The sequence below is a fragment of the Morus notabilis genome, unplaced genomic scaffold (genome assembly GCF_000414095.1).
Source record: "Morus notabilis unplaced genomic scaffold, ASM41409v2 Scaffold521, whole genome shotgun sequence".
NCBI lineage: Eukaryota > Viridiplantae > Streptophyta > Magnoliopsida > Rosales > Moraceae > Morus > Morus notabilis.
The window spans coordinates 102,772-128,576 of record NW_010357686.1 but is presented as its reverse complement, the minus strand read 5'-3'; the positions used below and the strand labels follow the sequence as shown (position 1 = coordinate 128,576).

Genomic DNA, 25,805 nt, shown 5'->3' with positions numbered 1-25,805 from the left:
TATTCTAATTTCTAAACTCTTTTCCTCAGTTTTGTTTGTGGTGTACCAGCGGGATATGATCTTATGATCTTTTCTCAGTTTTTTTTTTTTTTTTTTTTTCCCTAAACTTGATGGCTAGCTTGTATGCCCGATTCACATGCTGTGTCTTGTTTATTCCTTTCCTTTTATTTTTGTTCCACTAGACAAAATTAACTTGAATGTTATTAAGAATGGTAGAATTTGACCAGTCAGAGTTTGTTATAGCATAACTTTAGGGGGCGTTAGATTTGTTGTATTAGCACTTCATGCAGTATAATTTAAAGGGAAAATTTCATTTTAGTACCGCGTGTTATATTAAAATATGAATTTAGTACCTTATTTTTTCATAATTACATATGAGCACCTCAACATTTTGAAAATTTTTTTTTAGTGAGAAACACATAAAAAATTATGTTCATAGAAGTAAAGTGAAAAAAAATTATTCGTAGAAGACCAAACAATTACTTGTCGTATAACAATATTTAATATAACAGGACATGGTAACATGATATGGTAACTTAATATTGTATAATTGAAACAACAGATAAGACAAACACAAAACCAAACAATTACTTATTGTATAACAATAACATATAACACGATACATCACACCACGAAATGACAATCATGCCTTCACTGAAGTAACATGATTTATAGAACAATGTATAGAAACAATATATGAAAAGGATACATAGCCAGTGCAACATTTATTCATTTAGCGAGCCTAGTTAGTAATACGCGCACAAAACACACACACATCAATATCTAATGAATACCAACCTAATCGTCCTTTTCTGCATTGGTGGGCTTCTTCCTACTCTTAAGAGTTAAAGAAAGTCTGTTACAGAAAGTAGACTTAAATACTATAATCAAGAGACGGAATTGCATGGCAGCAAATAATGTGACAGTAAGGGCTGCGAGCAAAATGATTGGAATTGGAACTCATGATTCAGGGAGCAGAAGGAGAAAGATCGCAGAAAAGGCTATAAGCATGGTTATAATCGAGATGAAAAGTGTGGAAATTCCAACCATCAATTTCAACGGCAAGTTTATGAGGAAGTCATGTTCTTCATACCGCGCGCTCAAGAATAACCCTAAGAACACAAACAATGAAGATGCGGAAGAAAAAAGTGATATTCCATCGGAAATTATTAAAACCTTGCGTAACTTCTTGTTTGTGTTTTCTTCCAGATCAGGAACTGTGAATACGGCAGCAAAAGTCATGGTAACAATGAGAGCAGATACTACGCTGGAAAAAGTTGCCGTCTCCTTCATCAAATCTTTGTGGTTCTTAGTGAATACTTCACGTGGTGTCAAACTATCCAAGTAATTTTCTTCTTCTAAAGCAGCAGGATGTACAATTTTCTGCACCTCCTGAGATTGTTTGATTGTAATCATTATATATATATATATATATGTGTGTGTGTGTGTGTGTGCAATAAGGAATTTTGTTGCTCAAATATTGGTTTGATTAATAGCATTATATTTGGGCGGGTGTGTAAATTTATTTCTTTTATTTCGTACAAATATTATATAGTAGACACAAGAATAATACTTGTTATATCAAAGTCTATTTCTAATTACTAATTTTTATAACCGTCTAATCTGACAAGTGATTATTCCCGGCATTCATATGGCAAAAACATTGCATTTTTATAACCGTCTAATCTTTACCTTAAACCATTGTATTTCTCTTTGCATCTGCAAAGCTGCTCCAGGAACACGATCGAGTTTGGTGGACGGACATAACGTTGCAGCTACATGTAGCAAGTTATTACCAAACTTATCTTTCATACAACTGGTCATTGCTAACAAAAAATTATCGCTTACAGGTCCAAGCATGTAGTTAAACAGTTTTGCTTGACGCCATTCAATCGCATGCATGAAAATGCCCCTTGAATACTCATCAGTGCTCATCCGAAGTGCTGGAACCTTGGAAATCAGTTTAGAGACAAATTTAATGTTTCCTCGTTCCACAGCCGCGAATAGCGCCTTCAACACTAAACCATCTTTCAATTCTTTCTTATCTTTTATATTCTTAACCGCTTTGCACATCTCACCCAGTAGCTCCAAGGAACGTTCATGAACCAATTTCTTTTCTCGTATCTGTTCAATTCCTTTAGAGTAACAAACGATCGATCAGGAACAGATTTGTTATAAAAGTACATAAAATGACATTTTAATACAATGATAGGATATCAGGTGAATTATATTTGTTAAAACTGTTTGATATACCTAGAAGTTTATTAAGCAGTTTTTTTACTAGTGAGCTGAATGAATCCAACCCTGCAGTTCGATTGGTATAAGTAAATTACAAGGTTAGTCTGGGAAAAAAAAAAGGAGTAAATTATAAGGTATTAAGGTACTACTGTGAGAATTCAAAAGCATTCACTTAAAAATCCATGTTTAATGACAAGGTTTCATTTAAAAAAAAAAAATTTAAAGGTATAGAGATTATTATAACAGATATATGTGTGTTTGTTTGTCTGTTATATGTACATATAATATAATATCTAAGTAGTAGTGTGTATTGAAAAGGGAGAACACAAGAAAAAAGGAAAGAAAAAAAGAGCTATATACAAAGAGACTCACATTTATATATCCATCGCTCGAAAAATCCAAGCTCACCAAATAGGAAATTAGGTGAACATGCGAGTAGGTACAAGGGAGATTCCCCAGTGTCGTCTTTAGCAAGAGCTAAACTTTTTTCTTGTTTCAGTAAATCCAAGGCAATATCTAATGTCCCTGTGGCGTTTAAATAATAAATTCAATGTTTAACAATCTACGCGAGTTAAGTAAAAAAATATAGTTTAAATACGAACGTCGAACAGAAATTAAAGCTACTAGTTCTACTTATCTTACCGGGAATTCTCTTTTTTATGCATTTTGAAATAACCCTGGCCCCGTGTTTTCTACAGGCGACGTCATCACGAGATGATAGATACTCTTTAGTAGCATCATACAGACAGTGAATCATGTCGATATGACCACAAGCAAGGGCTACGTCGATCGGAAGGGATTTAGTATTATCTTCGATGCTTATTAATTCAGAATTCTTGTTCACCATGCATTCTACCATTTCCACAGACCCTGCAACTATGGCCGCCACAAGTCCTGTGCGGCCATTACATGAATCTTTGATTTCCATGTCTTCCGTACTCATTTTTTCCACCATTTCCTTCACAATGTCTGGTCTTCCACTGAGCAGTGCTGCATAGTGAAGGGCTGAAAATTTATTAGACGAAAATCTTCCTTTCAACAGGCCAGGATTTTTGGTGTACATCTTCTTTACTTTCTCCCAGTCTTCTGTGTTTAAAGCTTGCTCGAACTCCTTGCCCACGTCGTCAAGCCAATCTAAACTCTCTTCTAGTATACCGATGATATGCAAATTAAGTCAAAAAGACATAAGTCCACATGCAATGAATGTCAATAGGGCAATCGTATGGTTTATATTTCATGAGTACCCAACGACATTGTGACTATCTCTAATGATATGAGATGGCTCCTTCTCATCATTAAGAAAAGAAAATCTCTTAATTAATTTTAGTACTGGATAACTAACCTGATTATGCGTTTGTATTGTCTATGTATATGGAGCCCAATATCACTACAAGAAAATTGATCTTTGGCTACCAAAAATTTTGTTACCAAAATTTAGGTGGAAAATTTGATTCTTCTTTGGAACCTTATTGATAAAATTATAACTTAGAAAGCTAATGAACATTTGAGATTAATGATGTATTAATTTGTGAATAGGTTAATTTGTGAGATTAAGTGATTTTGTTGTACATTTTGTTTTTTTTTTTATTTGAGTGCCGTCAATTACTCGATTTGGGATTTTGTAATTTTGTGGTGCATTTTGTGTTTTTAAGGGTTTTTCCCTTTCGGGAAATTGTTTCTCTGTTTAGAGATGAGTTTACTCAAATAGGCTATTAACTGGCTCTCTTGCTTTCATTAATGAATTTCTTTGTAGTTTTGACTTACTAATGCTCTATTTAGTGATAACTGCCAATGTCAATTACTAATGCTCTATTTAGCTAGCTACCTTAATTTACATTTTGTTGTGGCAATCCTCTGAAGTTTAATGGCCGATTTGCGAAATTAAATTTTTTGTCACGAATTCAAGTTTTTGTTTTTAAAATTGCAAGTAAAATTCGCTGCATAGAATTTGCGTTCATGGTATACATACAGAGAAAGCTAGAAATTATTAATGCGTACCTTCACTGTTATCTGTGAATTTTATGAAGAAATCTGGCTTAAACGTTTCATCTAAAATACGCCAAGCATCTTTCGCTGAGAAGATCCCCTTAATAGCAGAAAGGGCATCTGGCCCACATGAAATCTGAATTGCATGAAGAGCTCTAGCATTCTTGATCTTGTCCTCCTTCAAATTATAACCTTCTGATTTTGGTATTTTGCGTTCCGCTGATATTTCGAATTCTGATGTTTCGTCTTCTATAGTATTATGATCTTTTATTTGAGGCTTTTGAGCTGCTTCAACTGCAGGTTCTATGACATCCCAGAGATCGTGAGCAATCAAGTAGGTTTTAACCACTCCACTCCAATTCTCGTAGTTATACTTGTTAAGTACTTCATAAACAACGTTTGTACTTATAATTACCCTGCACATTTCATTACCAATTTGTTATTGTGGGATCTTTCTTATAAGTTTGGGGTTTTTACCGGTAGTACATGCGTCAGATCTGATTAAAATCTTCTTTTTTTTTTTTCTTTTTTTTTTATTAAAAATAAAGGTACGAAGGTGCAATTAGCATAAAAAAAAAAATTAAAACATATCCCAGCTAAATCAGCACCTCTTGAAAGTCCTACCTCAAATTCTTGTTAATGAAAAAAAGAAAAAAAAAATACATCACAAGTTCCAAAAAGAGAAGAAATACAGCATAACAGTTAAAAAAGAAAAATATATATCTCAAGCAGTAAGCTGAGGCCAAAAGGCTAAGCCAAAGAATCTACCTTTAAAAATCAGCTATATATTACAATAGGCCTCAGTAGAAACTTTTCTAGTAAAACCCAAAGGAAAAAAGAGCACCTAAGCTTGTTATAATCATTAACAACTAAAAGATCCATGAGAACTACTTGACAACTATCCCCAACATAAAGAACGTGCACAGGCTTTTTTTTTTTTTTTTTTTTTTTTCATATCATGCCATAAGTCTTTTAACTATAATCAATAACTTAAATACCAAAATTAGTATTTAATTCTTTAAAGAAAATGACATCTTTGATTCTTTCCCCAAAAAAGTTGCATTAACACCCATTGGGCAAATATATTATATTTCTGTCAAGCCTAGAAGATTGAAACAAAAAATTATGTGGACTTATGTTCTAGGAGATTAAAAAAAAAAAATAATATGACACAAATTTTCACTGTCAAATCATATTACAATTGGAATAGCAAAGGGCAGATGGAGAGAGAACAGAACAAGGACGAAGATTTCTAAACTCGATGGCTTAAATACTTCAATTGTTACACTTATGTGCATATATTGTTTAGTTAAATAGAGAGGGTACAAGAATTTTCAAAAATACATGCAACAGCGCGCAGAAAGCCAAACATTTACTGTAAAAGACAATAATTAAAAAAAAAAAAAAAAAGCACTAGAAAGGCAAGGAACGTACTTTTTAGACAAAAATTTTCACGACTCATTCCGTTACGAATATGTTTTATATAAACAAATACACACATACTCAAACTTGTGACGAAATGAGATTAGGAAAAAAAAAGAAAAAAAAAATCGATAAAGAGGACATTAAAGGAAAGGATTTATTACGTTTTAAAGATCAAAGAATAAAGTATTATAATGGATATAATTTAGAGAGAATGCATATTATATTTTAAAAATCAGAAAATAAAGTATTATAGAAGATATAATTCAAAAAAAAAATTATAATTAATCCTAAAAAAAAAAAAATAAAGGAGAAGGAAGCTACATATGAATAACAAGAAACGCACATAAACTATACAAAATATATCAGGCAAAAAAATTAAAAAAGTAATGATATGATAAGAGGACGTACGTCATATTTGGAAGATTACTTGTGCGCTTTGACGTGAAAGAGATAATTGTATGCCTCAGCAAGGTGCCTGCCTTGTCCTTTATATAACAATCTAAATATAAGAAATAATGAAAGCGGTACAACGACGCAGCAGAAATGGTACGCAATTACTTCTCTCTTATGATGGATACTTTGGCTAACTTTGAATGCTTTAAGGAATAAAGAATCTTTTTTTTTTTTTTTTAGTTATCTACGAGACATCTTTTAAAGTTGAGATGTGATTTAAGTGGAAGCACGTTGTCACATTGTGAAATTTTTCATTCACTTTGTTGATTTGAGTTTATAATTTGAGTTAAGATATAATTTTATGTGAAAGTTTTTTACTGTATCAAAAAAGTTAGATGTGACTGTTTCTGAGAACTTTTTACTATAGTAAAACTCAAATTCTAAACTCGAATCAGTGAAGTGAACGGAAAATTTAATTTCGCACGGTTTATGTACTATTCTGTGTGTCAATATACTACTTACTCTGTGTTCAGTACAAATTCGAGGTTATTTGAAACGTCGTGCCAAGTTTGATATTTATTAAACACAAAACTATTGTCCAGATCTTTAAAACATAACATTCGTTCCTTTTAAATTATATTTTTAATAACATTTTACTCTCCTTGATCTATAAAATGTAACATTCATTCTCCCTAACAAGGTGTTACAATTGGTATAATTCAATAGAAGTGAATGTTACGTTTTAAAAATCGGGGAGTAATAAAGTGTTATAAAGGGTTTAATTTAAAAGGAACGAATGTTACGTTTTGAATATTAGAGAGTAAAATATTATAAGGGGTATAATTCATGGAGAATTTTTTTAATTAATCCTATATATTATTCCATTACAACTTTCACTCATTTCCTTACTTTTCATGCACTACCGCACCACTATTCTAGACACCTCTATATTAATATTAATTCCACTGCAAATTTTCTATTATTCCTTCAATTATTTTGTTGCTTCCTTTTTCTTCCACATTCTTTCCTTTGCACTATAATAGACAAACCTTTTGCTTTCCATGTTCACTCCCTCACATTATATTTCTTTATTCCATGCATTACTTCTTTGTTCCATTCCTTACTTCTAATCCGCGTCATTCCTTACTTCTAATCCGCGTGAGAAACTCTGAACAAAACAACCACTACAGACCCAAGGAAAGATTCAAATGGGCGTTTGTTCATTTATAGTCATCGCCACAAGTATTTTTGTTGTGAAATAATTATAAGAAAGTTGTGGCAGACAGCACAAAGGTGTTAGAACTTAGAACAAGATAGATGGCCGGTTTGGTAGTGCTGTAGATTTTAAAACAATTAATGTTAGCTGTGTTAAAGAAACAAGCAACGGTTATAAAAGTAGCTGAGTGTTTGTTAAGATTGAGAATTTTAGATTTCACTAAGAGTATTATAGATATTATAAAAGTTTTATTAATTATACTTCATGTTGATTCTCGCACAATGTAAAAATCAAAATTATTTTTGGGTTATTTTTTATTTTAACTGTAAATTCTTTCAACAAATTTTAAAAATCACTTTTTATGATTTTTACTAAACAATATTATCCGTGAATTCGTACCTTCTTTACTATTTGTGAATTTTATAAAGAAATATAGCTTAAACGTTTCATCTAAAATACGCCAAGCATCTTTCACTGAAAAGATCCCCTGAATAGCCGAAGGGGCATCTGGCCCACATGAAATCTGAATTGCATGAAGAGCTCTAGCATTCTTGATCTTGTCCTCCTCCAAATTATAACCTTCTGATTTTGGTATTTTGTGATTCGATATTTCAACTGCAGGTTGTACGACATCCCAGAGATCGTGAGCAATCAAGTAGGTTTTAACCACTCCACTCCAATCCTCGTAGTTATACTTGTTAAGTACTTATTACCCTGCACATTTCTCTAATTTAGAGAAAGAAATGTTACGCTTTAAATATCAAAAAATAAAGTGAGTATAATTTAAAAAGAATGAATATTACGATTTAAAAATTAAGAAATAAAATGTTATAAAAGATATAATTCAAAAAAAAAATTTATAATTAATCCTAATAGAAAAGAAAAGAAAAGGAGAAGAAAGCTACATATGAATAGTGCTGAAACTTTGGACGGGCCGTCCGCGACCGTCCGAAAAACCCGAGGATTTGCCCGAGTCCGAACCTGACCCGCTCGAGATTTTTGGGCCGCCCGCCCGAGTCTAAATTTCACCTTGAACGGGCCACGGGCTTGTATTCGGCGCCCCGAGCCCGCCCAAATTATCCAAATTTTTTAAACTTTTTTTTAATATTAAGTTATTTATATATATATATTATATTTATATCTATATATATTACAATTTGAAATGAACACATGAACTATATAAAAAAATTATTTCTTTATTAATTTTTAAATTTGTAATTCACGATTGCCTCGTTAAAGACCTTACCAAGAAATACCCAATTGGGATAAAAACTTGGCAAGGAAAAAAGAGTGCAATCATTTTGTGAAGAATTAAAAATTGTACAAACTTACATTGTTTATTAAATTACAAATACAATGTAAAAAGTAAATACATATTTACAAATTACAAATTTACAATTTAATTTGAAGCTGAGGGATCGCCTTCAAAATTAAATGTTAATCGATTAAATTCATCGATCCATTCTTGGCTTGCCGGTGAAATTGTATCTTGTAGACGTTGATCGGCCCGATCCCAATCCTTAATGCAAACCAAGGCTTCAACAATATCCCTTTGCAATGCATTCCGGCGTTCCTCAAGTATTCTTCCTGTCTTACTGAAGGCTTGTTCGGATGAAACAGTGGAGACTGGGATCGAAAATATATCCATTGCCAATCGAGTTAGGATTGGCCAAGTTAATGCCCGTGCCCTCCACCATTGAACTAAGTCAAACGATTCTGCCGCACTGCCGACTACTAAGCCTTCACTGAGGTACGCAATAAGCTCGTTGAAGCTGCTGCCGCCACTGCCACTTGTTGATGAAGATCCACTTCCACTCACAGCTTCCGTTTGAGTTGTCTTCTTCTTCTTCTTCTTTAACCCGAAAACATTCAAGAATGAATGCTTCATCCTGTTGTTGCGGTTCCTCTACTCTAGAGTTTGTGCTTCTAAACCTAATATTATATTTACTATAGATCTCATATATTTTCACCTTTATTATTGAAAATTGGTCCGTACAAGTGATGCCTAAAAATTCACCTAAGTTTTCTAAACCACTTTCTAATCCGTCTAATTTTAATCTAGGATCAAAAATTATACCTAAACCATATAACAAAGGCAACTTAGACCAATATTTTTTAAATTTTTTTTCCATAGACTGAATAGGAACTCCTAAGATTGGGTCCTCCCTATATTCGTGAAATAAAATACTAATTCTTAAAAGTTCTCCTAAAGCTAAAGGTGATGTTGGGTAGTATGTTCCACTAAGTTTTAGAGTAACTTCATGAAACCTACCTAAAAATTGATACAAAACTTCGGCAATTTGCCAATCAAATTCATCTATATGTCCTACTCCTAATTTTGCACACATATAGTTTGTTATAGCATTCTTATAAGGGATGCATTATTGAAGCATAATATAAGTTGAGTTCCATCTTATAGGCATATCTAACGCTAATGCTCTAGGAGGTATATTTAATGCTTGTAAGAACCTAAACCAATCTTCTTGTCTTTGGTTACTACCTTGAATCCATGCAAGACTATATCTAATTCTTTTAATGTGATTACCCATTTCTTTTAAACCGGATTTAACTATAAATTGATTACATGACATGCACAACGTTGGTGGAAAATAGTACCGTCACCGAATAGACTTAAATGACATGCACAACGTTGGTGAAAAATAGTACCGTCACCTAATAGACTTAAATCATTTTCAAAGAATTCAATTGCTTTTGTATTGGCACTAGCATTATCTAATGTTATAGCCATTACTTTATCTCTTAAACTAAATTCATCAATTACATTTAAAATTGTGTTATATATTAAATCTGCGCTATGTGATCCTAGAACACATTTAAAACCTAATATTCTCTTATCTAAATCAAATCCTTTAAAGTAATGTCTGGTTACAGCTAAATAATCTTTATTGGCAATGGCAGACCAAATATCAGCCGTTAACGCAACGCACCCGCTAGTCGAGTGTAGAAGGTTTATTAATGCATCTTTTTCTTTTTTAAATAATTTTAATAAATCTTTCCTAAGAGTAATTTTTGAAGTGAACTGTGCATTAGGATTGTGTACAACCTTAATATATCGTTGCCAATTTGGATGCTCTACAAAACTAAGTGGTTGATCTAAAGCATCTATCATTCGCGCAACTTCCATACGATCTACTTGTGGAGTGTATTTCCAAGTGGTTAGACCACCGGTTACGCGATCAAAAGATAATTGTGTTTGGCGGAGTTCGAGTCCGCTAGATTGGCTAAGCTTTTGAAGACACTTTTCGGAGTGTCGTCTCAAGTGTGTGGTGCCGTGAATAGTGTCACCTTGTAATTTAGATAAACAATATTTACACTGAGCTATATGTTTAGTGTTACCTTCATTATCCACCTCGTCAATTATGTCGAAGTGATCCCAAACTGTCGAGGTACGCTTGCATTTCCTCCAGGAGGTTGCAACACTTGCCGACGCAGACGCAGACGCAGTCGCACTCGCCACCGCTTCTCCACGCCCACTATTGCGACCACGACCTCCATGGCTTGAATTAGTAGATTGTTGCGTAACAAACTCATTAGTGGGAAATTGCCCTTCTTCTACATTGTGTTGGGCATCAACGGGAATACCATTATAACCAAAAGGATCCATTATAAAAAAAATAAGATGAATTTGAGAGAGAGGGAGCTTTAGAAAAATTGTGAGAGAGATTGAGAGAAATTGAGAGAGATTGGGAGAGATTGAGAGAAATTGAGAGAGATTGAGAGGGATTGAGAGAATTTGAGTGAGAAAAATGTGTGGGGGATGGGGGGTATTTATAGGGAAATTTTGGGGTTAAAAAATGCTTTAAAAAAAAAAAGGGATAAACGGCTATTTTTTAAAATTCGGGCAGTCGGGCAACCTCGGGCAAGTCGAGTTTTCGGGCAAAATTTAAAAAACTAGCCATTTTCGGGTATTCGGGCAGATTAGGTTTTCGAGCAGAATTCGGGTAAAAATTAAAAAAACTAGCCGTTTTCGGGTATTCGGGCAGTTCGGGCATCTCGGGCAGGCGGGAAAATTTCGGGCAAAATTCAAAAAAACAGCCGTTTGAGTGATTCGGGCAGTGGGTCGGGCACACCGAATTTTTAGGCATTTTCGGGTCGGGCAATTCGGGCAGTTCGGGCATGGTCGGAAAATTTCAAAAAAATCCCGGCGGACGGCGGTATACGGTGATTAGACGGTGGCAGGCAAGGGTGGACATGTCAAATTCGGGCTGCCCGAGCCCGAACCCGAAATCTTACTTGGGCGGGCGGGAAATGGACTTGCCCGCCCGAGCTTGAAAAAATTCGGGCTTCGGGCAGCCCGCCGACCCGAAGTTCCAGCACTGCATATGAATAAGAAGAAACGCACATAAACTATAAAAAAATATATATGACAAAAAAATTAAAATAATGATATGATAAGAGGACGTACATTATATTTGGAAGATTACTTGTGCGCTTTGACGGGGAAGAGATAATTGTATGCCTCAGCAAGGGTGCATGCTTTGTCCTTTATATTTATATAAGAAATAATGAAAGCGGTATTACGACGCAACAAAAATGGTACGGAATTACTTCTCTCTTATGGTGGAGACTTTGGCTAACTTTGAATGCTTTAAGGAATAAATAATCTTTTTTTTTTTTTTTAGTTATCTACGAGACACCTTTTAAAGACCAATTAAAAATTAATTTCAGTGGAAGCACGTTGTCACATTGCGGATTTTAAAATAATTTCGCATGGTTTATGTACTATGACGTTTGTCAATGTACTACTTACTCTGTGTTCAGTACAAATTCGAGGTTACTTGAAACGTCATGCCAAGTTTGATATTTATTAAATACCCCTCTTATATTATATTCACTCTACTACAAACTTTATTTTATCTCTCATTATTCTAAACACAAAATTATTACCACAACATTCGTTTTCTCTAAATTATACCTTTAATAACATTATTCCATTACAACCTTCACTCATTTCCTTACTTTTCATGCACTACCGCACCACTATTCAAGACACCTCTATATTAATATTAATTCAACTACAAATTTTCTATTATTCCTTCAATTATTTTATTGCTTCCTTTTTCTTCCACATTCTTTCCTTCGCACTATAATAGACGAACCTTTTGCTTTCCATGTTCACTCCCTCACATTATATTTCTTTATTCCATGCATTACTTCTTTGTTCCATTCCTTACTTCTAATCCGCGTCATTCCTTACTTCTAATCTGCGCGAGAAACTCTGAAAAAAACAACCACAACAGACCCAAGGAAAGATTCAAATGGGTGTTTGTTCATTTATAGTCATCGCCACAAGTATTTTTGTTGTGAAATAATGATAAGAAAGTTGTGGCAGACTGCACAAAGGTGTTAGAACTTAGAACAAGATGAAGGCTAGTTTGATAGTGCTGTAGATGTTAGAAAAATTAACGTTAGCTGTGCTGAAGAAAAAAACAACGGTTACAAAAAAATAGCTGAGTGTTTGGTAAGATTGGGAATTTTAGATTTCACTAAGGATATTATGGGTATTATAAAAGTTTCATTAATTGTACTTCATGCTGATTCCCGCACAATATAAAAGTCAAAGTTACTTTTGGGCTACTTTTGATTTTGGCTGTAAATTCTTTAAAAATTCTTTAAAAATCACTTTTTTATGGTTTTTACTAAACACCATTGTCAGCTGTGGATAGTTAGAAAATTAATTTTGAACTCTAAAAATCACAACCAAACATACCCGAAGCAAATGTATATGTTCTCGTACTGCGTGTACTCTTTTATGAGAGCATGGAAAAATACAAACTTGGGGCAGAAGACCTGAGGACTGTTATAAAGATTGATCATGCTTAACTGGATTGCAAGAAGCGCACAATTCACCGCTTTGACTAAATTAGCAGAATACAGAGGGCTGTGTTCTATTTTGTTTTTTCAAACTGTTATTATGCGACTGTATTCGCTTGGGTTTATGAGTACCTTCTTCCCTTGTCGCCACCAAAAATTTGCGCGGGAAATATATCTTTCTTGGTTGAATTCGTGGATCTTGTTTATTTATTTATTTTTATTTTTTGCTAATGATAAATATATATATATATATATATATATATATATTATACAATTACCATTCAAAGGAGGCTTCTGTTTTATTTTTTTGATGATTTTATTAGGTTCTTAACTTGTGAAATTGCTTTCCCTTTTATCAGGTCTTGGAAAATAATCGTGGGGCAACTAGAAATAGTCATAACGACAATTATTTAGGGTCATATCTATAACTACTAGTGTAAACATATAAATGTCTATCAAACTACTCTAAGCCATAACCTTCTTAGCGTAAAAAAATAAAAATTAATTTGAAAGTGCATTTAGCATAAAAATCCTACTCATGAGAAAGAAGTTTAGCATATAATGCTAATAATCACTATTATAACTACAATTATTTAGGGTCATATCTATAACTACTAGTGTAAACATATAAATGTCTATCAAACTACTCTAAGCCATAACCTTCTTAGCGTAAAAAAATAAAAATTAATTTGAAAGTGCATTTAGCATAAAAATCCTACTCATGAGAAAGAAGTTTAGCATATAATGCTAATAATCACTATTATAACTACTAGTAAATATAGTATATGCTAATAATCACTATTATAACTACTAGTAAATATAATAATTACTATATGAGTTACGCCATAGTTATCATTGGTAATTATCGTAATGACTACTTGAAAAATGAAAACTCAGACCAATTTGCTCAGATTATATGAAATTGAACTTTTGTTAATAATTGAGTAAGTATCTCACAATATAATTTTGTAGGTCTCTCAATTGCTGACATGATAGTGCTAAAAATAAAAGTATGAAAAAGTAATATTAGTCATGAGATAATTGTTGTATCGGTGCTATTTTTGTAAATAACCCTTAAATTTATTCTTTTCACTAACAAAAAAAGACATATCAGCATACGGAGACAAATACAAAAAAGACATATGAGACAAATTAAGATGAGTCTTTTTTTTTTTTTTTTTTTTGTAGTTATTTTCATTTCATATATAATAGCACCCGAATATATGATAAGATGATTTTCATTTCATATATAATAGCACCCCGAATATATTCCAAAAACTTTAGCTAAATCTCAAGTCTAGTTTGTTAACTCCGTGTATCGCGTGTTGAAGCTTACCTTTTAATCCACCTTCTCTCTAACCCTCTTTTAACAATAAAGTCTTGCGGGAGCGAGCAGCACTTTTTTGCTTGCGTAAAACATATAGAGCTTGGTCAAGTACTTTTTTAAGTAAATGGAAGGAGAGTGACTTATATGACCAGAGAAATTTAACACATCTTAATTAGATTAATACCAAATATGAAACTTGTCATGTGTTAAATCTTTCACTCTAAATTATAATAATTAAAAGAAAGTATTGATATTCTTAGTCCCTAAACTATTTAGTAGATGACGATTTGGTCTCTATTCTTTTAATTTTGAATAAATGATTCATATTTTGATATAACATAAGGTACCAAAATAAAATTTTTCCTAATTTAAATATGTAGCCTCCTTAAAAGTTAATTCTATTAATTGGAGCAAGAGAAAAAAAAAATAATTTGAAAAAATCACATCGAAAAATAATTAAAGTTATATAGGAGTTTTTGACACACAAAAAAAAAAAAAGGAGTTTAACCACGGAATCATTAAAAAGGAATTATTTAAATTAAAAGAAAGAGAGGGAAAGAAAGTATTTCAAGGAAAGATATTGTAAAAAAAAAAAAGAGTAAAGGTCAAAGAATGTTAGGGGAAAAACAAATAAAAAATGTCAATAAATAAAAGAAAAGAAGAAAAATAAAAACAAAGCTAATAAAAAAAAAGAAAAAGAGGAAAAGGAAAAAAAGAAAAAAAAAAGAATTAAAGGTATATAGGAATTTTTTTACAATAACATATAACACGATACAACACGCTACAAAATGACAATCATGCCTTCACTGAACTAGCATGATTTGTAAAACAATGTATTAAAATAATATATGAAAACGATACACAGCCAGTGCGACATTTATTCATTTAGCAAGCCTAGTTAGTAATACGCGCACAAAACACACACACATCAATATCTAATGAATACCAACCTAATCGTCGTTTTTTGCATTGGTGGGCTTCTTCCTACTCTTAAGAGTTAAAGAAAGTCTGTTACAGAAAGTAGACTTAAACATTATAATCAAGAGACTGAATGGCATGGCCGCAAATAATGTGACAGTAAGGGCTGCGAGCAAAATGATTGGAACCCATGATTCAGGGAGCAGAAGGAGAAGGATCGCACAAAAGGCTATAAGCATGGTTATAATGGAGATGAAAAGTGAGGAAATTCCAACCATCAATTTCAACGGCAAGTTTATGAGGAAGTCATGTTCTTCATACCGCGCGCTCAAGAATAACCCTAAGAACACAAACAATGAAGATGCGGAAGAAAAAAGTGATATTCCATCGGAAATTATTAAAACCTTGCGTAACTTCTTGTTTGTGTTTTCTTCCAGATCAGGAACTGTGAATACGGCAGCAAAAGTCATGGTAACAATGAGAGCAGATACTACGCTGGAAAAAGTTGTCGTCTCCTTCGTCCATCTTTCTCCTTTCTTCATCAAATCTTTGTGGTTCTTAGTAAATACTTCACGCGGTGTCAAACTATCCAAGGAATTTTCTTCTTCTAAAGCAGCAGGATGTACAATTTTCTGCACCTCCTGAGATTGTTTGGTTGTAAGCATTATATATATACATATATATATATATATTTATATATATGTGCAATAAGGGAAATTAATATATATTTCATGAACCAAGAATTTTGTTGCTCAAATATTGGTTTGATTAATAGCATTAAATTTGGGTGGGTATGTAAATTTATTTCTTTTATTTCGTACAAATATTATATAGTAGGCATAAGAATAATACGTAGTATATCAAAGTCTATTTCTAATTGCTAATTTTTATAACCGTCTAAGCTGACAAGTGATTATTCTCAGCTTTCATATGGCGAAAACATAATAAATGTTTCATTTCCTAATCTTTCCTTTTTTGCTTTCTTCATGATTTTAGATGTTTAAGAAATAAGATTGACTTCCGGTATTCATGCCTCGTAATTAACTTGGGAAAACAAGTTGTATTGAGAAATAAAGACTAAAGTCTTTACCTTAAACCATTGTATTTCTCTTTGCATCTGCAAAGCTGCTCCAGGAACAAGATCGAGTTGGGTGGACGGCCCTAACGTTGCAGCTACATGTAGCAAGTTATTACCAAACTTATCTTTCATAGAACTGGTTGCTGATACAAGATTACCGCTTATATGTCGAAGCATGTGGGTAAACAGTTTTGCTTGACGCCATTCAATGGCGTGCATGTATATGTCCCTTGAATACTCATCAGTGCTCATCCAAAGTGCTCGAACCCTGGAAATCAGTTTAGAGACAAATATAGTGTTTCCTCGTTCCACAGCAGCGGATAGCGCCTTCAACACTAAACCATCTTTCAATTCTTTCTTATCTTTTACATTCTTAACCGCTTTGCACATCTCACTAGTAGCTCCAAGGAACGTTCATGAACCAATTTCTTTTCTCGTATCTGTTCAATTCCTTTAGAGTAACAAACGATCGATCAGGAACAGATTTGTTATAAAAGTACATAAAATGACATTTTAATACAGTGATAGGATATAAGGTGAATTATATTTGTTAAGACTGCTTGATTTACCTAGAAGCTTATTAAGCAGTTTTTTTACTGGCGAGGTGAATGAATCCAACCCTGCAGTTCGATTGGTATAAGTAAATTACAAGGTTAGTCTCGAAAAAAAAAGAGTAAATTATAAGGTATTAAGGTACTACTGTAAAAATACAAAAGCATTCACTTAAAAGTAACATTGCATGTATGCTTTGAAACGAGGGATATTATATATATACGCATATAATTTATAATGTATATATATATATGTAATCATATCAAGAATGATTAATATTTTTTTTTCCGTTGATACAACATAAGAAATATGAAGAGTGCTACTAGATGAATACGCGATAATTATTAGCTCTAATATTTATCACAAGTTGTCATGAAGTATACGATGCAGCATAGTACCTGCTAGTTTTAGTGGCTTACGTCATTTTCTTATACACGCGCATTATTAGTATAATTGTATCACTATATATTCTGCATGCTAATTAATTAATTAAAGGTAATTAAAAAACTACCCGACTTTTTCATGTTGGTGGTGTCGCTCCCACGTTCTGGATCTTCTGCCTGTTCACCGCCGCTTTTGGCAGCAGGAGTGGCTGGTTTTGTGCTTATGACTATATATCAACAAAACGATCATCAACTTTCGTGACGATAATTTGTCCAAATAGTAAAGACTGTTAGTTATATCATGTAGAATCATAAACCGTGCAGCACATTTATGATCTTCCCTTCCATTCTTCCAAAATCATATATTTTTCCCAAAAGAAACTACTATAATAAATGAAGATTAATGTGAGTTAAAACATTATATACATGTAACTTTTAAAACATGAGCGCTGGTCATGCAAATTTGTGTCTGATAGAAGATTTTCAATGATTCAAATATGTATTAACTTTAGCTCTTTTAGAATAATGCATTATATGCATTCTTATATTATTAACTCAAATGTATATTATGTGAATTCTGAGAATTCTGATGAGTGAGGGCAACCTAGTTGGTTGTAAGCTCCTCCCCAATTATAGTTTGAGGGTTCAAGTCACTTTGAGCCCCACTTGAAAGTGGGGGCATTTTCCCTTCCCTTTGTATTTAAAAAAAAAAAAAAAAACCGAGAATTCCTTTTATAGATTTAGATTGTCTTAAATACCAAAGAAATTACAGTGTATGTATTTGACATAGCTTGTATTGCCTAATAATAGTCATCTATGTTTAATGACAAGGTTTCATTAAAAAAAAAAAAAAAAAAAAAAAAAGGACTTAAGGTCTGATTAGAAGACACTTTCACATAATTTCCAACCGTCAAGAGATGAAGAAGAAGAAGAAGAAAAAAAAAGGAGTTTCTTGAAGATTTTTCTAATTCTTTCTTCCCTTCTCTCTCTTCTTTAGAATTTATTTTCTTCAGTTTCATTTTCTTTTCTATTATGTTAGCTTAATTTTATTTTGAGTGAGGGTGATTTTAAAACCCTAGACATGGAATTGTGATTAAATATTTTATTTTTATTTTTCTATTGAAATTGTTTAGGTTCTTCTATATATAATAATTGGTCATGATTATTTTATTGTTTTATTTAAGTGCAAAACTATTTAGGAATTGAGAATTTTCTATTACTAGATTAGGAGTCTTGATACGTAGGGTTTGTTCTTTTGAGTGAAAAACTAAAAAAAAAGAGCAACTCGAGTTACAACTTTATTCGAGTTTATGTTCTTTTAAGTTTAAACTCGAGTTTAAACTCGAGTTCAAACTCGAGTTTAGGACTAAAACTCGAGTTCAAGTTTCCCCTTCAACTCGAGTTCATAAACTCGAAGTCAAATTAATGAACATTATTTTTTCTATTCTTAAAAATGTTATAACTTTTTCATTTTAATTCTGATTGAGATGATTTTTTTTCTATGAGTTGACAACGAAAAGACGAATAAAACCTGATCTATATACCCTATTAAAATTTTTCATCAGCATTGAGTTTTTATTAAAATACTATCTAAATACAAATTCAAGTTTTGACTCACTCAAACACAAACTCAAAAAAATTCTTATCTCAAACCATAACTCAAATGTACACAACCAAACACAAACTCAAGTTATAAGTTCAACTCAAGTTATAACTCAAATTCAATTCAAAAATTATACTCAAGTTAAACTCTAAAAGAACAAGCCCGTAATTGTCTTGATTTTGTAATCATTAGTAGCAATTGTGATCATTGATTATGGTCATGAACATAACCTAAGTTGAATGATCTGAGCTTGTGTGCTTGTTATTTAGGTCAACCTATCTCTCTCATCTTAATGCTTCCTTTAAATTGAATCTAAAGAGTGTTCTAGGTTATTTGAGGGAAAAGAATTAAACGAAGAGCTTGTTTTGCTTAACGATGAAGTAAGGAAAGATTGGCGTAGCAAGTCATCTATGTTTAATGACAACGTTTTATTAAAAAAAGAAATCAGAAGGTATAGAGATTGTTATAACAAATATATGTGTGTTTGTTTGTCTGTTATAAGTGCATATAATATAATATATAAGTAGTAGTGTGTATTGAAAAGAGAGAACACAAGAAAAAGGAAAGAAAAAAAGAGCCATATACAAGGACACTCACATTTATATATCCATCGCTTGAAAAATCCAAGCTCATCTCCATCACCAAATAGAGAAGGTGAACATGCGAGTACGTACAAGGGAGATTCCCAAGTGTAGTCTTTAGTAAGAGCTAAACTATTTTCTTCTTTCAGTAAATCCAAGGCAAAACCTAATGTCCCTGTAGCATTTAATTAATAAATTCAATGTTTAACAATCTACACGAGTTAAGCAAAAAACTATAATATAAATACGAACGTTGAACATAAATTAAAGCTACTAGTACTACTTATCTTACCGGGATTTTTCTTTTTTATGCATTTTGAAATAAACGTGGCCCCGTGTTTTTTACGGGCAGCATGATTAGGAGATGATAAATACGCTTTAGTAGCATGATACAGATGGCAAATCACGTCGATATCATCACAAGAAAGGGCTACTTCGACCGGAAGGAATAAACTGTTATCTTCAACGGTAATTAATTCAGGATTCTTTTTCATCATGCATTTTACCATTTTCACAGATCCTGCCATTATGGCCATCATAAGTGCTGTACCGCCACCACATGCATCTTTGATTTCCATGTCTTCCTTACTCATTTTTTCCACCATGTCCTTCACAATGCCTGTATTTCCACTGTGCTGTGCTGCATAGTGAAGGGCTGAAAATTTTTTAGACGAAAATCTTCCTTTCAACAGGCTAGGATTTTCGGTGTAAATCTTCTTTACTTTCTCCCATTCACGGTTTTTTAAAGCTGTATGGAACTCCTTGCCCTTCTCCTTGTCCTTGTCGTCAAGCCGATCGAAACTCTCTTCTAGTATACCGATGATGTACAGATAAAGTCAAACAGACATAAAATTAGAACGTAGAAAGCTAGTGAACATTTCAGATTAATGATGTATTAATTCGTGAATAGGTTATTGTGGCAACAAAAGTATCTGGAGAAGAACCTTAAGCGTCTCACAACCGATTACATTGATTTATTGCAAATTCATTGGCAAGCATACCTAGTTTATAATTTTGTGATTCTGCAAAAAAAGTGATTTTGTTGTACATTTTTTTTTTTTTTTTTTTTTATTTGAGTGCCGTTAATTAGTCGACTAGGAATTTTTTAATTTTGTGGTGCATTTTGTGATTCTGCAAAAAAATTATTTTTCTATTTAGAGATGAGTTTACTCGAATAGACTATTAAGTGACTCTCTTATCTATTTAGTGATAACTGCCAATGTCAATTACTAATGCTCTATTTGGCTAGCTACCTTAATTTACATTTTGTTGTGGCAATCCTCTGAAGTTTAATGGCCGATTTGCGAAATTAAATTTTTTGTCACGAATTCAAGTTTTTGTTTTTAAAATTGCAAGTAAAATTCGCTGCATAGAATTTGCGTTCATGGTATACATACAGAGAAAGCTAGAAATTATTAATACGTACCTTCACTGCTATCTGTGAATTTTATAAAGAAATCTGGGTTAAACCTTTCATCTAAAATACGCCAAGCTTCTTTCGCCGAGAGGATCCCCCGAATAGCAAAAAGGGCATCTCGCCCACATGAAATCTGAATTGCGTGAAGAGCTCTAGCATTGATCTTGTCCTCCTCCAAATTATAACCTTCTGATTTTGGTATTTTGTGATCCACTGATATTTCTGATTCTGATGTTTCGTCTCCTGTAGTATTATGATCCTTTATTTGAGACTTTTGAGCTGCTACAGGGTTTACGACATCCCAGAGATCATCAGCAATCAAGTAGCTTTTAACTACTCCACTCCAATCCTCGTAGTTATACTTGTTAAGTACTTCATGAACAATGTTTGTACTTATAATTACCCTGCACATTTCATTACCAATTTGTTATTGTTGGATCTTTCTTATAAGTTTGGGGTTTCTACGGCGTCAGATCTGATCAAAATCTTTTTTTTTTTTAATAAAGGTACGAAGGAGCAATTAGCGTAAAAAAAGAATTAAAATATATCCCAACTAAGTTAGCATCTCTTGAAAATCCTATTCCCTGCTAAGCACCTACCTCAAATTCTTGTTAATGAAAAAACAAAAGAAAAATTAAAACATATCCAAACTAAATTGGCACCTCTTAAAAATCTTATTCCCTGGTAAACACCTACTTCAAATTCTTGTTAATGAAAAAAAAAAATAAAAAAGCATCACAAGTTCCAAAAAGAGAAGAAATACAGCATGACAGTTAAAAAAAAAATATCTCAAGCAGTAAGCTACATATGAATAACAAGAAACGCACATAAACTATACAAAATATATCTGACAAAGAAATTTAAAAAGTAATGATATGATAAGAGGACGTACGTCATATTTGGAAGATTACTTGTGCGCTTTGACGTGAAAGAGATAATTGTATGCCTCAGCAAGGGTGCCTGCTTTATCCTTTATATAACAATCTGAATATAATATAAGAAATAATGAAAGCGGTATTACGACGCAACAAAAATGGTACGGAATTACTTTGGCTAACTTTGAATACTTTAAGGAATAAAGAATCTTTTTTTTTTTAGTTATCTACGAGACATCTTTGAAAGTCCAATTAAAAATTAATTTCAGTGGAAGCACGTTTTCACATTGCGGATTTTAAAATAATTTCGCATGGTTTATGTACTATGACGTTTGTCAATGTACTACTTACTCTGTGTTCAGTATAAATTCCAGGTTATTTGAAACGTCATCCCAAGTTTGATATTTATTAAATACCCCTCTTATATTATATTCAGTCTACTACAAATTTTATATTATCTCTCGTCACTCTAAACACAAAACTATTGTCCAGATCATTAAAATGTAATATTCGTTACTTTTGAATTATACTTTTAATAACAGTTTACTCCCTTATCTATAAAATGTAACATTCATTCTCTATGGTAAAGTGTTACAATAGATATAATTAAATAGGAGTGAATGTTACATTTTAAAAATCGAGGAGTGGTAAAGTGTTATAAAGGGTTTAATTTAAAAGGAATGAATGTTACGTTTTAAACATCATAGAGTAAAGTATTATAAAGGGTATAATTCATTAAAATTTTTTATAATTAATCCTATATATTATTCCGTTACAACTTTCACTCATTTCCTTACTTTTCATGCACTACCGCACCACTATTCAAGACACCTCTACATTAATATTAATTCCACTACAAATTTTCTATTATTCCTTCAATTATTTTGTTGCTTCCTTTTTCTTCCACATTCTTTCCTTCGCACTATAATAGACGAACCTTTTGCTTTCCATGTTCACTCCCTCACATTATTTCTTTATTCCATGCATTACTTCTTTGTTCCATTCCTTACTTCTAATCCGCGTCATTCCTTACTTCTAATCAGCGTGAAAAACTCTGAACAAAACAACCACTACAACTACAGACCCAAGGAAAGATTCAAATGGGTGTTTGTTCATTTATTGTCATCGCCACAAGTGTTTTTGTTGTGAAATAATTATAAGAAAGTTGTGGCAGACTGCACAAAGGTGTTAGAACTTAGAACAAGATGAAGGGCTGGCAAAGTCTTGCGGGAGAGAGCAACACTTTTTTGTAGGGCTGGTAATTTCTGTTTGCGTGTTGTGTTCGGGCCGACACGATTATAGTAAACACGAACACGACACGATTAATAAACGTGTCAGAAACGCAAACACGAACACGAAACACTAATAATACGGTTAACACGACACGACACGCGAACACGATTACTAAACGAACCGTGACGGGTCGACATGAAAAAAACCCATTTATGACCCAACTAGTAAAAATAGTGTAATTTTATATTGTATTCAAAACTAATATTAATTGACTACTTAATATCACTTATAATTAAAATCTGGCAAGCATATAATAAGAAAAACATAAATCCTTCAATTCTCCATAATAGTCAACACATATAAAAATATCCAAATATCAAACGCACACACACACACATATATATATATATATATATATATATATATATATACTACTAGATTATCATATATATATATATGTGTGTGTGTGTGTGTTTCAAAACACGACCAATTACCAAACATCTAACGAAGTTTGAAATATAACCAAGTACATCTAAATAAGTTTGGAAACATAACTAAACATTTGAATGTTTAAGTACATAAAACATAAAATAAATATAAAAAAATGTCTTCTTTGAGGTTGAATTAATGCACAACTACGCTCCAAAATTAGTTTCCAGTTGCTTTAACGATTTTCCTTCTTTTTTTTTTTTCTAGTTGCTTTAACCTATTAATGGATCTCATAGGGTTGAATGTCTTTTTTAATTTGTTATATTTTGCGAGTATATTCTAATTTCTAAACTCTTTTCTCAGTTTTGTTTGTGGTGTACCAGCGGGATATGATCTTATGATCTTTTCTAAGTTTTTTTTTTCCTTTCCTTTTATTTTTGTTCCACTAGACAAAATTAACTTGAATGTTATTAAGAATGGTAGAATTTGACCAGTCAAAGTTTGTTGTAGCATAACTTTTGGGCGCGTTAGATTTGTTGTATTAGCACGTCATGGAGTATAATTTAAAGGGAAATTTTCATTTTAGTATTTTGTATTATGTTAAAATACGAATTTAGTACTTTATGTTTTTATAATTTTATGCGGGTATTTCAACATTTTGAATTTTTTTTTAATATCTTAATACTCTTTTTTAAGATGCAAAAAGTCATTTATATCCTTGCATTTGATTTGTCCAGATTTTTTTTATAAATTCATTAAAAGAATTTTAAAAAACATAAAATAAGAAAAAAAATAAAAACTCAGAGTCTCTCTCTCTCTCGATAATTTCTCTCTCTTGGTCGGCAAGCCCCAGCCATGACTACTACGTCCTCCTTGGCAACCTTATCTGCGCGATTATTACGAAACCCGGCAATACACAACCCTCGACACCTTCGTCCATCCATGATGCTTTCGCCATGGACCGCTGCTTTTCCATGATCGAATCCGTGCGAAAGATATTGGTGTTGACGATTTTTGAGTTTTTATTACTTAAAAAACAACCAAAAATTTAACATAAGCGAAACCTGAGGTTACGTTGGTTTCAAGGTTATGTCTGATTTAAGATCGTGATTCTTAATTCTGTTATAGTGTTTTTTTCTTATAAAATATTTAAATTTTAAAAATTAAAATCATAAACTATGATTTTAAACCCATAAACCAAACATCATCTTAATGATTTCCTTAGTTTGATATGAGGGGGAAATAACTTCGAACCTTATTCATCTGTCTGCTTTCATTTGTTTGCTAGATTTGTTTGGAAAAAGAAAAATTTGAACACCCCCAGTTAACTTTTAGTTTCTTTTATCTGCTTGGTTTGATGCCTTTTTTTTTGGCTAAAAAAAAGAAGAAAAAGAAATATAGATGAACAACAATTGAATCGTCAATCTGAGAAAGTGACGACTGAAACAATATCTCGGCCATTTCGCCATACCTCCATGTTCTTTTCAACGAAGAGACATATTGACTCTCCATTATTTTCTAGACAGAAAAAAGGCTTTTCTGTTTATAAACAAAAAAAAAAAAAAAAAAAAAATCTCAGAAACATTAATGTGATGTTTGGTAATTCATACGGTATTGTATAAGGTGTATTGTATTGTGATGATAATACAATATAGTGTTTGGTGTCATGATTATTTTAGTAAAATTTTAAAGTTTTTGAGGTCAAAATGTAATTTTACAAAAATTTTGGGGTCAAAATGTAATTTTAAAAATATATAAATTTGCATTGTCCCTTAGTAATTTTTAAACAATTACAGGCTCTGACATGACTCTATCAGTCCGACCCTAACCCTCAATTGTGCTCAATCCTAGTGTGAATCATGAATCGGCTATAAAATAATACAATACGCTAAAAATGAACCATATTTAATTTAAACGACATAGACTATATTAATTTATCATCCGTATTCATTTATATAATACAATGGTCACATAAAACATTGTATTAATGTATTATCACACAATACAATAAGATGCTTTAATACGTTCAAGTAAACATGCACTAACACTATCAAAAACCCAGGAGACGTTCAGAAAACGCTGAAAATAACACAAACTGAAGATCTAATGCAATGGTACAAGCATTGCCCAATATAAGGAGCAGGAGAAGATAAAGCGACGGTGGTTGTGATGCCTTCTTAGTAGATCTCTTTAGTTTTGTAACTTTTGTTATGTGAAATTGGTGACTCATATAGATACATTTTTGTTTGGTTTTGATTTTGGTATATCTGGTATTCTTAGTTCTTCGTGTCGTTTTTTTTTTTTTTTTTTTTTTTT

General features: G+C 32.3%; 2 protein-coding genes and 1 non-coding gene across 3 annotated transcripts; all 3 read right to left on the bottom strand.

Annotated features, from left to right (window-relative positions):
* Nucleotides 1-761: 761 nt before the first annotated feature.
* On the bottom strand, nucleotides 762-6,108 carry LOC21401297. Its single transcript, XM_024173615.1, has 7 exons — nucleotides 6,058-6,108; nucleotides 4,237-4,640; nucleotides 2,881-3,384; nucleotides 2,611-2,763; nucleotides 2,254-2,304; nucleotides 1,693-2,135; nucleotides 762-1,392 (listed from the first exon to the last, which is right to left on the bottom strand). The coding sequence occupies exons 1-7, from the start codon at nucleotides 6,060-6,062 to the stop codon at nucleotides 961-963; spliced, it is 1,992 nt and encodes a 663-aa protein (XP_024029383.1). The 5' UTR covers nucleotides 6,063-6,108; the 3' UTR covers nucleotides 762-960.
* A 9,169-nt stretch (nucleotides 6,109-15,277) lies between these two features.
* On the bottom strand, nucleotides 15,278-20,140 carry LOC21401296. Its single transcript, XM_024173607.1, has 6 exons — nucleotides 19,828-20,140; nucleotides 19,552-19,710; nucleotides 17,480-17,578; nucleotides 16,986-17,036; nucleotides 16,429-16,867; nucleotides 15,278-15,979 (listed from the first exon to the last, which is right to left on the bottom strand). The coding sequence occupies exons 1-5, from the start codon at nucleotides 20,138-20,140 to the stop codon at nucleotides 16,782-16,784; spliced, it is 708 nt and encodes a 235-aa protein (XP_024029375.1). The 3' UTR covers nucleotides 15,278-15,979; nucleotides 16,429-16,781.
* Nucleotides 20,141-24,884: 4,744 nt separating this feature from the next.
* LOC112094013 lies at nucleotides 24,885-25,008 on the bottom strand. Its single transcript, XR_002903310.1, has one exon. It is a non-coding gene; the product is annotated as a small nucleolar RNA snoR111 (small nucleolar RNA).
* Nucleotides 25,009-25,805: the final 797 nt, after the last annotated feature.